Source organism: Moschus berezovskii, chromosome 10 (genome assembly GCF_049115385.1).
Source record: "Moschus berezovskii isolate FMDL1 chromosome 10, NW_MosBer_1.0, whole genome shotgun sequence".
In the NCBI taxonomy this organism is placed as follows: Eukaryota; Metazoa; Chordata; class Mammalia; order Artiodactyla; family Moschidae; genus Moschus; species Moschus berezovskii.
In genome coordinates, this window is record NC_142469.1 from 74,700,836 (window position 1) to 74,713,821 (window position 12,986).

The 12,986-nt window shown below is 37.3% G+C and overlaps 1 protein-coding gene across 1 annotated transcript in view; it reads left to right on the top strand.

Annotated features, from left to right (window-relative positions):
• LAMA2 (laminin subunit alpha 2) overlaps window positions 1-12,986 on the top strand; it is a 710,698-nt gene that overhangs the window by 594,869 nt on the left and 102,843 nt on the right. The window contains exon 42 of the mRNA XM_088840739.1: window positions 4,359-4,461. Coding sequence (XP_088696865.1) covers window positions 4,359-4,461 — 103 coding nt within the window. The remainder of the gene's footprint in view (window positions 1-4,358; window positions 4,462-12,986) is intronic.

The following is a 12,986-nucleotide window of genomic DNA, read 5'->3' on the forward strand; positions in this document are numbered from 1 at the left end:
TTTAACAAATAGTAGAACGGAGAAGGCAATGGCAAGCCACTCCAGTACTCTTGCCTAGAAAATCCCATGGATGGAGGAGCCTGGTAGGCTGCAGTCCGTGGGGTCGCTAAGGGTCGGATACGACTGAGCGACTTCACTTTCACTTTTCACTTTCACACATTGGAGAAGGAAATGGCAACCCACTCCAGTGTTCTTACCTGGAGAATCCTAGGGACGGGGGAGCCTGGTGGGCTTCCATCTATGGGGTCACACAGAGTCGGACACGACTGAAGTGACTCAGCAGCAGCAGCAGCAGAAAGAAGAAAACTAACATGTGTTAAAAGTCAATTAAGTGCCAAGCCTCTGTTAAATCTTTGTAGACTTTTTTATTTTTTCTTGTATTTTTCCTTCTCTAATGATTTAAATTATCTCACATTTTCCATAAATGATTTATTAGCTAACAAAACATGTAGCAACCTACATGTACTACTAGATCCTATTTTGTGTGATATAGTAAAAGATTTTAGATAATTCATATATACATATATGTATATATACACAGACAGAGAAGAACTTACTTATGAAATTACAATCTCTGAAAAGCAGGAAACAAAATATCTTGCAACTCTAAGAACCTCATTTGTATTTCACATATGCTGTAGACAACGGCTCAGAAACTCAGATGTGGTGTTTATAAATATGTATGAAGTATAATTAGCTTGAAAATGCTGCTTCATCAACAGTCCTGATATTGTTGATGTGCTTCAGTGACTTACTAAGCAGTGTTGGAAAAGGAACTCTCCAGATTCCAACAAATTGAAGCAGTTCTCTTCATCCATACCATGTTAGTGTTTTCCATTCTATCATATGAAAGACTTGTCTTTTAAACCTGGACTGTTGGTATGTTGCTGTATGCCATCAGCACTGTACTGTTTTGGAGTGCTTCTTTGCCCTATACTTACTAAAGAATTACATTTGCATTTTAAAACCCTTACACACATGTGCAGATGCATGTGCGCACACACATGAAAGCACCACACACAGTTCAGTTCCAAATGACTTCACTGATGAATCTACCAAACATTTAAGAAAGAATAAATTCTTCAGAGAATTGAAGAGGAGGAAATATGTCCCAGTCATTCCATGATGCCAGTATTACTATGATACAAACCAAAGACATTATGAAAAAAAAGAAAATTATAGACCAGTATCCCTCATAAACCTAGATGGAAAAATTCTGACAATGTTAAAACATAGAATCCAACCGTTTATTAAGATAATCTACAAATTAGAAGAATGTATTTGCAAATTACATGTCTGATGAAGGATTTGTATCCATATTATATGTAAATATCTTTCAAAACTCACCAAGAGCAAATAACCCAATAAAAACTTGTACAAAAACAGTTTAACAGACACAGCCAAAGAAGATGGTGAAAAGCACATGAAAAGACACTCAGCATAATTAGTTGCAAAGAAAATGCAAATTAAAACCCAAATGTACACACCATTAGAATGTCTAAAATCTTAAAAGACCGACTATATCAAGTAGTGACAAGGATATAGTTACATTTGTAACTCTCACCCACTGCTAGTGAGAATTTAAAACAGTATAAGTAATTTGGAAAACATGTTGATGTTTCTTAAAACCATAAACATATATCCACCAGATAGTCTAGCCACGCCACTTAGAGGTCTTTCATTCCAAGAGAAATCATCATATGTTCATACAAAGATGTGTATACAAATGTTAATAGCAACTCTATTTAGAAACGCCAAAGCTTATATAATCCAAATGTCCATCAAGAAGTGAACGAATAAATAGACCGGGGCATATCCATGTGGGACTTCCAGGTGGCACATTGGTAAAGAATCCGCCTGCCAATGTGGGAAATGCAAGATGTGCCAGCTCGAACCCTGGGTCGGGAAGAACCCGTGGAGTGGGAGATGGCAACCCACCCCAGTATTCTTGCCTGGAAAAAAATTCCATGGACAGAGGAGCCTGGCAGGCTACAGTCCATGGGGTCACAAAGAGTTGGACATGACTGAGCAACTGAACACACACACGTATCTATGTAAATAAAAAAGAGATCACATCTTGATATACACACAACATGGATAAATGTCAAAATAATTACGCTGAATGAAAGAAGCCAAACAAGAAAAAAGAGTACTACATACTAGATGATTCTATTATATAAAAGTCAAAAAATACAGACTAAAAGTGTTGGAAACCAGAGCAGTGCTTATGTGGAGATAAGGAAGGACGAGGAGTGGAAGGGAGGGTATGAAAAGAAATGATGGATATGTTCTCTATCTCGATTGTTTGCTGGTTTCATGGGTGTATAGTATCAAAACTTATCAAATTTTAAAATTTAAATATGGTAAGTTTATCTATACCTCACTAAAACTGTTCAGTGTAAGAAAGTAGAAAAAAATGAACATTGCCCATCACTCTTCCTAGTCCCTCCGAATCTCCACAGCTCAGACTTTAGCCTTTTTCCATGTTGTCTGGCCCTTCTTTTCTCTCTCACCTCATTTCATTAATTTTCTTATGCACAGCAAGTCAGCTCTCTCTTTCCTTTACCCCCTTGCCTCTGCATATTCAAGATCAGCTGTAAAATGTTGTTTGTTAGATTCTCACCAGACCATGTTCCTGTAGAAAGCAATTCATAACTTAAGACTCTGGGGAAAGCTTGCTCCCTTGCTTGCTTGCTTTGTCCAGCTCCATCTAGTATTATGAATGAGCCATGTTATCCTGATGGCTCAGGATCATCATTGTCAATATTGGCATCTACTGAAACCTGTTTCATCCTTATCCAAATAGATTTGGATTGCCGAGATTTAAAAATTCTCCAAGTTGGTTTTCTTTCCTCATTGTCAGTTTGTCAGCTGTCACTTTGGCTGCTTTCATGTGCTTATTTAGAGAATCCTCATTCTTCTTTCTTTGTAATGTCCTTTCTCTCATCTGTTTTGATTCAGGAAACCTGTAACCAGGGAGTAAGAATGGCATATAAATTTGGAACAAATATAGAAGCTGAGTGGGTAATGGAGGCTTATTTTTTTGAGTAAGGCACATTGGGTTTGTGCCATTGATATTGACACTCTTACATTTTTTAAAAAAATAAATGACACTTAAATGACGTTACTGTATCTAATTCCCCACAGACACCATAGGACCAAGCATTTCTGTATTCTCAATTGAAGAGAGTGTCCATTTCCCACAGCATAATTTGTCAGAGTTGTTAGACAGCTCTTTTTGCAAAGGCTAGATATAAATGCACAGATTCTTTTTATTTATGTAGATGTTTCCAATATGTCCTTTTGTAGATATCATCTAATCAATCTGTTTTATAAGCAATAGGTTATTTAAGTGAAAGCTGTTGGAATAACACCTTAAAATAAATTTTACCACAACAGTAGCAATCTGTAATCTCTCCTAGTTTAATGTTCAAACAGTATGTTAAAAAAATGCTGTTAAAGCACTGGAAATGTAGTTGAAGAGTATTGTGTCTGGGCTAAACTGAGTTCAGATTTATAAGTTCAACAGTAAGTATTTAGCATTCTCTAGCTTTTCTTACACTCTGAAATACTCTTCCAATTTAGAATTTACAAGATCTAAATTTGTAAGATCCTATTTGATTTATCTTTTGGTATGTAATGATTCTTGAAGTGCAAACATTATTAAAATGGATAACTAAACATTTATTTTAAGCAATCCTTTTCCCATATCACTCTATTATCTTTGTGTCACCTCTCTTAGTTCAAGCCTCAACAAATCCATCTTTGCTAGGAGATGATTGTGGCTCAGAGACTGTCATTTAGAAGGTTTTATTTTGCCCTAATACTTGGAGATGCCTTCAAAAAAGGAACACTGTTCTTCCTCATTTCAATACCTAGAGTCAGGAAATGTTTCCTCCACTTACCCCACAGCTAGAATGAAATGTGCTTAGGGATAAAGTCAAGGATGTGCTTAGTTCTTAATTTGCTTGACCATTGGACAGCACTTGACAGTACTGACCAGTTACGACCTTGCAACACTGCCAGTCATCATACTCTGAGCCACTTCTGTATCTCTTGATTTCCATGATCTAGTGATCTCCTAGATCCTCGTTGTCCTTTCTGGAATCTCAATCACCTTGCTAGCCCCACTTTCTGTACCTGCCTTTAAATAAATGTTGGGATTCCCAAGGGTTCTCTTATAGACTTTCTTCTCATCTCCTCACTTTAATCACAAATACGTGCTGATAATGTATTATTCTGTATACGTAGTTCAGAATGCTTTCCTAAGGGTAAACGGTGTACCAAATGCCTGCAAGATAGCTCTACTTCTTCGTTCTTTGGTTTTAGAAATGTGACACTTCTTTTTCTGCCCACAGGCAACAGGTCCTCAGGGTTCATTAAAAGAAGGTGCCAAAGGTTCTCTTCAGAAAAGCTTTGGGATTCTTAATGAAGCCAAGAAGTTAGCAAATGATGTAAAAGGTTAGTGTGATCTCTTTTTATTATTATTTTCAGTGCAATTGTAATTGTATTTGGTAGGATATTTTATCAGATTATTGGAAAAATGTAATTGTTGCACCATGGTTGTTATGATTGTTTTTACTGTCTAGATTTAGTGCAAGTAAACTATCTTATCAGTTTTACTATATTTTGCCTTCACACGTCATTTGGTACTGGGCATTACTTCAGAATTTTTAAACCTAATTTCTGTAACATCATTTCATCTGTATCTTAAGTATAGGAACTTGTAAATTTTTAAGAGCATTAAATGCCACCTTTTTTGACTTTAGAAATTATAGTCACAAATGAATAAAGCAGATGCGGTATAAATGTCTTCGTGCAGCTTTCGATTTAATGGGGCACATGTCTCAAAAAGTTTTTGCCTCTTAAATACATTTTTGTGTATTTTATTCCTAATTCAAAGATCAAAGTGCATAAAATATCTGCCTTGATATAGTATAGGTTTCTCATTAAAAATTCAATACAGCCACATTCTAGATAAATTATTATATTTATTATTTCATTCAAGTATCTCCTGTTCTCATGTAATTGCCTCTTTTTCTGTCTTTGGTCTCATTCCTTCCCCTTTTCTGGCTTGCATCCAGCTCCCCAACTTTACTGAGATGTTCATGTTCTCTGAAAACTTGCTGCCATTTCAAACCTCCACGTTCTGCAGTGTTCATTCTTCTCTTTAGAACTCCTCACCATCCCTTTTTTCCAACCATCTTCCACCAGACCCTCAAGATTTAGTCCAAATGTTATCGTCTCCGGGAGACCTGGCACCCCATCTGAACTACATACCTCCTCTCTATGTACCCCTTTCTCAGAGACTCGTCAGATTATCACAGCCATGGACTTCGCATCCATCTTCTAGAGGATAGTAGCAGGATCTTCTTTTTAGCTTTGGATTTTGGTGTATAGTATCACAGTGACTATCTCAATTCAGGAAATAAGCATATTTTTAAAGTAAAGGAATAATGTTGGTCTTTACTAGCTTTAGAAAGAAAAGAGATTTTTATCATTTATATTTGCCAGTGCTCTCAATAAATAGTCTTTTATTTCCAATAGAGGCTGGTATGGAATTACACGTTTTCCCTCCATTATAGATAGCACTCTGACAGTAAATGCTTTGGGTTGTGTATCATTGGTAAAATATGACCCCTTATATGTATAATCCTATGCAGGAAATTGTATTTATTACAACCTGAAAAATAGCTGTAGAGTCAATCCTGTGTTCCTAATTTGGCAAGTTGGGTTATCTCATTACTTGGTCATCACGCCTTTCTTTCTAGTGCCCTTGCCCAGAGCAGAGATCAGGGTGAGGTGAGAGACGTTCAGCCACACAAGTGCAGAGTTAGATTCTGTTCCTATTTAAAATTTTTAATATTTTGCTCATATTGATCTTTTTTGAATTAAATGTGATTTGAAAAAAAAAGACTGTGAAAACATTTTATCTTGGACACTGAGTTTTGGGGGACCCCTTTGAATTTCACACCTGAGGTGAATGCCTGAGTCTCCTCACCCTGCTCCCAGCCCTGTCCTTGACTCTATTTCCCCACAAACACTGGTGTTATAAAAATGAAAAAAGAATCTAATGTTTTAAGAGTTTTTTCTCCAAGGGAAAAAGAAATCTAAGGACAGGTATGGTAGCCAGGGTTAGGTAACAGAAAGGTTCATTAGTTTAAATGTCCTTTTTTGTACTTCAGGTAGTACATTATTTAAAGTAATGAAAACCCACAAACTACTCAAGTAATAATTCCTCCAGAAATCCAAGCCAAGGCTCTGACGGAGATGGGAATGTTTTCCTGCTACATTATGACATTCCCCTGATTTGTGGCCAATTACACAAGTTATAAAATGGTTCTTAATCAGGGAAATGCCATATATTACTACCAGGAACTGCTGAAATGGGCCCTACAGAGCAAAATACTTGACAGCAGCTATTAAAATAGAGATTTAGTCATTTCTCTGTCTATGGTGCCTGGAGTTAGAAGGAATAAAAACGGTGAGGCGGTATACCCTCCGTATTTCTAATGTGTTACTTGGTTCCAGTCAGTACCATACAGTTAGCTCATGAGCTTCAGTCGTGAATAACTTAGAGCTGCTCCCTGCCATCTTTATGCTGTCCTTGTCTTCAGAGAACCTAAACTTGCCAGGAGCAGTTTGTTTTGCCTTTTAAGTTTTGAGTATACATTTATTAAAAGTAAATTTGCCCTTGTTCCCATTTGCCATTTGAGACCAGTCTGTATCAAATTGATTGAATGTCCATGGAGATAGAAATTGTTTTGTTGATGGATATGGGGCTTGATACAAATTGATGACCAAAAAAGCTAGAAGATAAATTGATGCCACTGGGTGAATTAGTACTACTTTGTAGATTGACAAAGGATTTTGTCAAAAAAAAAAAAAAATAGCCAGGTGAAGCTCTCATGGAATATGTTCAGGGCAAGGATTGGAGTTGAGGATGGTATACTGTAAGTGTGAAAATACTAAAATTCTATAATTATATACCTTATCTTATATAGAGTAACTTTTTAATTTTGTCTCTTAATTTAACCCTACTTTTCAACTTTTCTCAAAATAAGTGAAATTTTAATTACTTAGGAACAAATAGATAATATCTCTATAAAATGAATGACATGCACATTGAATAAAAAGATCTATTCTCAAGCCCAAGGATATGGAATCAATGAACTGTATGACTTATGATGTTGTCCTAAACACAGAACAGCGCCAGAATTACCCCAAACATTAATTTTAATCAAATTAATCCATATTTTCCTTCTGTACCATGAGCCTCCAGACACTGAGTCATTAAGACCAGACAAGTGTATCAAAATGGTTTTGCGATCACTTGCAATTACTAACCTGTTAAGAGTCTGTATTATTATTTCAGATGAGATACAAGCAGAATAAACAGGAATATTGTAGTGATATTAAACTAAAGTATGATTTAAGAATTAAAATTTGCAGGACACTAATCTTCTCAGTCTTCTGGCTTTCTGAATAAAGTAGTTATTCCTCTCTCCCAATAACAAATAAATAAAAGTGTTTTTATATTATTAAAAATAGACTCCTTTTGGTAATTCCCTGGCAGTCCAGTGGTAAGGACTCCATGCTTTCATTGCCAAGGGTGGGTGTTCAATACCTGGTCAGGCAACCAAATCCCCCAAGCCACATAGGACAGCCAAAATATTATACATATACATATATACATACATACATACATACATACACATATATATAGATATATATATATACACACACACATAGTGGTTTAGTCACTAAGCGTATATGACTCTTGCAACCCACGGACTGTAGCCCGCCAGGCTCTTCTGAACATGAGATTCTCCAGGCAAGAATACTAGAATGGACTGCCATTTCCTTCTCCAAGGGATCTTCCCAACCTAGGGATCGAACCAGGGTTTCCTGCACTGCAGAGAGATTCTTTACCATCTGAGCTACCAGAGAAGTCCCAGTATGCATGTATGTGTATATATATATAATATATATTATAATATTTATATTATATTGCATATATATATGTATTGCATATATATATGTATTGCATATATATATGTGTTGCATATATATATATATGTATTATATTATATTGCATATTGTATATATATGGGTTTTTTAAATTTGCATACTACCATTTGCCAGAATCCCAAAAATATGCAAGTGAAAGACAAACCATTCCATTGACAAAAAAAATAATTTTGGATTAAATGGATAAAGCTAGCGCTGGATCCCCTAGCCTACTGTAGTCCAGAAAACAAGCTAATCTTTTCCTGTACAAATTGCTGATTCCTCATGCAGAGTTTTAGTTCCTCCTTCGGTGTGTGAATAGAGAAAATTGAGAAATCAAAATAGAGTTGGACTCGGTTTCAGAGTTTAAATGAGAAGTGGCAAAATAAGGGCCAAACACAAAAGGACAGAAACTATTAGAACCAGAAAGTACTGTCTCAGTTAAAGGTATTTAAATTCCATTTGTTTTAGAATACCTTGCTGGCCAAAACAAAAGGAGTCAGTAAACCCATACTCAGGCTTTGGAGCTTGTCCTAGAGGAACCACATGGAGTTTTTGATGTCTGGTTATTTTGGTTTCTCATTCAACTGGTTGAAGAGAAGACTGTCCTCTCTCCTTATATCTTAAGACTTTGGAGATGATAGTGAAAGTGAAGTCAGTCAGTGGTGTCTGACTCTTTGCAACCCCATGGACTGTAGCCTACCAGGATCCTCCATCCATGGGATTGTCGAGGCAAGAGTACTGGAGTGGGTTGCCATTTCCTTCTCCAGGGGATCTTCCCAACCCAGGGATTGAACCCAGGTCTTCCACATTTCAGGCAGACACTTTAACGGCTGAGCCACCAGGGAAGCCCAGTAGACATGCCACCAGACAAATCGCCCTTCTCTCCTCTCCTCAGCTTTCAACTATAATCTGGTAGTGGGAGGAAGAACATGTTCAGTTGCAGCGAATGGCTATTGAGGGCCTAGCGAGCACTGTGCCCAAGGCAAACAAGAACTGATTTGGCACTTTTTAATCAGGACAAAGTTTCCTGGTAACATGCCTTCCTATAAACACAGGCCCTATTTACTGATCTTAGAGGTTCCCTTTCATGGTACATGTAAGGGATATGTCTGGGCAAAAGAGGAAATCAGAGATAGGACACATCCCAAACTTGTGACAGCAACTGGGAAATGGTAAGCATAGGAAAAATGTAATGGAAGAGGGCTAGGCGTGCCCCAGCGTGGAAAGACTGGGTGGAGCAACCTCATCAAATCAATTGAAAGGAGGCCAAGCGACAAGAATGGGATTCTAGATTTCACCCAGCTTTCTTCCTCACTCAGCTGCTCTTCCTTCAGTATGAGTGTTGGGATCCTGCACTCAATGGTGGGGTTGGCTTGGGGGCAGGTTCATGTAAGTGGATGAAAAACTACAGTAAAATGACTTGAGATAAATTTTACCTCTTATGTTCTTACAACATTCAAAGGTAAAAGCATTATATGATAAAATTAATAAATTGTATAGAGTAATCAAGGGCTTCCCAGGTGGCTCAGTGGTAAAGACTTCAACTGCCCATGCAGGAGACATAGGAGACGCAGGTTTGATCCCTGGGTCAGAAAGGAAATGGCAACCCACTCCAGTATTCTTGCCTGGGAAATTCTATGAACAGAGGACCCTGGTGGGCTACAGTCCATATGGTCACAGAGTTGAACATGACTAAGTGACTGAGCTCGCATGCACAGAGTAATCACATATTATAAAATGTAGTAAAGCTAACCATTTTTGTCTGTAAGTGAAAGCGTTAGTTGCTCAGTCATGTCCGACTCTTTGCAACCCCATGGACTGTACCCCGCCAGGCTCCTCTGTCCATGGGATTATCTAGACAAGAATACTGAAGTGGGTAGCCATTCCCTTCTCCAGGGGAATCTTGACCCAGATATCAAACCCAGGTCTCCTGCATTGCAGGTAGATTCTTTAATCTGAGCCACCAGGGAAGTTGCAACAGAATCATTAAGTCAAAGTAATTCTGTTTGAATACACTGCATACATATAGTAGAGCCAATACTTTAACTAGCCCAAGTTAATGTGGTTCCAAAGACAATGTTTTTAAGCACTGCTGGATAAAAGCACTGGCCTTTTGCCATGGTGTAGAGGTGACACATTAACAATTCATGGCCCTAACAAAGGTTTGATAGATGAGTGAGTGGATGAGCATTGCAGGAATCTCTCATTACCAGAAAGGTCAAAATCAAGGTTTTCACCTCGTACAGATCCCTTACCTCTTCCAAACTCTCTGCTTCAGAACTGTGGATAAAAGCACTGCAGAAGTTAACCTGCTGTCTAATTAAGAAGGAATGCTGGGCTGAACAAGTTAGAAGCCGGAATCAACATAGACAGGAGAAACATCAACAACTTCAGATATGCAGATGATACCACTCTAATGGCAGAAAGCAAAGAGGAACTAAAGAGTCTCTTGATGAGGGTGAAGGAGGAGAGTGAAAGAGCCAGCTAAAAACTAAATATTAAAGAAATAAAGATCATGACATCTGGCCCCATTACTACATGGGAAATAGAGGGGGAAAAGATGGAAGTAGTGACAAATTTCCCCTTCTTGGGCTCTAAAATCACTGTGGATGGTGACTGCAACCATGAAATCAAAAGACATTTGCTTCTTGGCAGGAAAGTTATGACAAACCTAGACAGTGTGTTGAAAAGCAGAGACATTACTCTACCTACAAAGGTCCAAATAGTCAAAGTTATGGTCTTCTAGTGGTCACTTACTGTTGTGAGAGCTGTTCTATAAAGAAGGCAGAGTGCTGAAGAACTGATGCCTTTGAATTGTGGTGCTGGAGAAGATTCCTGAGAGTCCCTGATACAGCAAGGAGATCAAATCAGTCAATCTTAAGGGTAATCAACCCTAAATAATCATTGGAAGAACCGATGCTGAAGCTGAAACTCCAGTATTTTGGTCATCTGATGTAAACAGCTGACTCATTGGAAAAGTCTCTGATGCTGGGAAAGATTGAAGGCAGAAGGAGAAGAAGATGTCAGAGGATTAGATGGCTGGATGGCATCACCGACTCAATGGACATGAATTTGGACAAACCTCGGGAGATGGTAAGGGACAGAGAGGCCTGGTGTGCTGCAGTCCATGGAGTTGCAAGGGTCAGGCACAACTGGGTGACTAAACAGCAACAATTCAGAAGGAGCCTCGACAACAAAAGATGAAACATGTTTGTTACTTTGTAAAATATTTGTATAAAAAATCTTAAAAGAGAAGCCATTCCTCCATTTTTTGATGAAGAAGCAAATCGAAAGTGATACTGAGTTTAAGTAGTAGCTCATAAGACAAATTTCATAATGAAAATTTTGTTTGCAAAATGTTATCTATATGGTAATTTGCAGTAGTTCCATTTTACTAGATCTCTTCAATATTAAAAACAATTCTACAAACTTCACCCTTATGAATGAGAGATTCTCTCAAGGTATTTTTTTGTGCTTTGTTATCCACTCCAGTATTCTGGCCTGGAGAATTCCATGGACTGTATAGTCCATGGGGTCACAAAGAGTCAGACACAACTGAGTGACTTTCACTTTCATGTGAGTAAAAAGTTAAAAATTGCATTTGAGGAACTGAATTAGATATGTTTGAATAGTCAAAATAGAACATTCCCATTAAAATATATAAAATCATTCTTATATTTAGTTGATAATGGGGGCTATATATTAAGAATATATAAGAGGAAAATAAACAACTTCAGATTCTAGATGATGCACTTTAAACACAGAAGAAAGTAAATCGTAAATAACATTTACAAAAACTGGCAAAAATACCAAAGCAGTTCTCAACCCAATGTGAATTACCAAACCAACGTGAATTATTTTGTTACCTTTTAATAAGTGCATAATAAATCCAATACTTTCTCATACATCCTTCAACTGACTTCTCGTATCAGTCACATGAAGTTATCTTCATTTTACACATGTAAAAATGGATAGAAATGACATTTGAACCCACCTCTTCCAACTCTAAGTCCTATAATTATTTCATTGCACTATACTACTTTCTCTAATGGCTAGAATATGTAAAAGAATGCATCATCAATGATCAAAGAAATACGTGTAATAGCTTTATTTTGAATTATTACATAGTTCAGTATTACCAGTTCCAAGTAAGCTAAACGCTAATACATTTAACACAGTAACAGGAACATGGTCCACATGAGTAAATTCATATCATTATTAAAGGAAGTAACTTGCAACTCTGTCTAGTGATTCTCATTCTGAATACATCTACCTCGTTCAATGTTACACAACAAGGGGAGATGATATTGTCAGGCGTGTTCACAGTCCAGCCGGGCTGCTCTGCTTCTTTTCCCTCAGTTTATGAGCTCTGTCTCTGCCAAACTCATTCCTGGACATTTGTCTTCTAATATGTGGGGAGTGGGTGAGAAAGGGAGAGCTAAACTTAGAGCATGTATATGTAGCCTTTGAGGTTCAGTGGATGTGGTATCTGGAGAGAGCGTAGGTGACTTGGAGGAAATAAGGAGAGAAGGGTGTGCAAGGTAGCACTGTGGATTATAATTTGGCTCCTTTTCTTGTTTATCAAAAATTATAAGAGTTGGATTGAATTTATCTTAACTACCAATAATTCTCTCTTTGTCCATGTTACCATTTAAAATGAACCACATGCGTTTTTTCTTTCATTTTAATTATAGAAACCTCTGCCTCAGGTATCTTCATTTAAAGGCAGCCTTGGATCATTTATTTTCCTAGGTTTGCATGGCTAACATTTTATGAGTTTTCCACTTTAAAATCTGTAATTATTTTCTGCACACAACTCCTGTTTATCTGAAGAATTAGACTGACAAAGTGATAAAGTGTTTAGACTTGGTTTGAGAAATTCCAAAAGGTACTTCAGAGAAAAATGATCAGGGTATAAAAAAGGATAAACTAAGAAGAAAATGGAGTCAAATCCTGAAACAAAGAAATCAGAA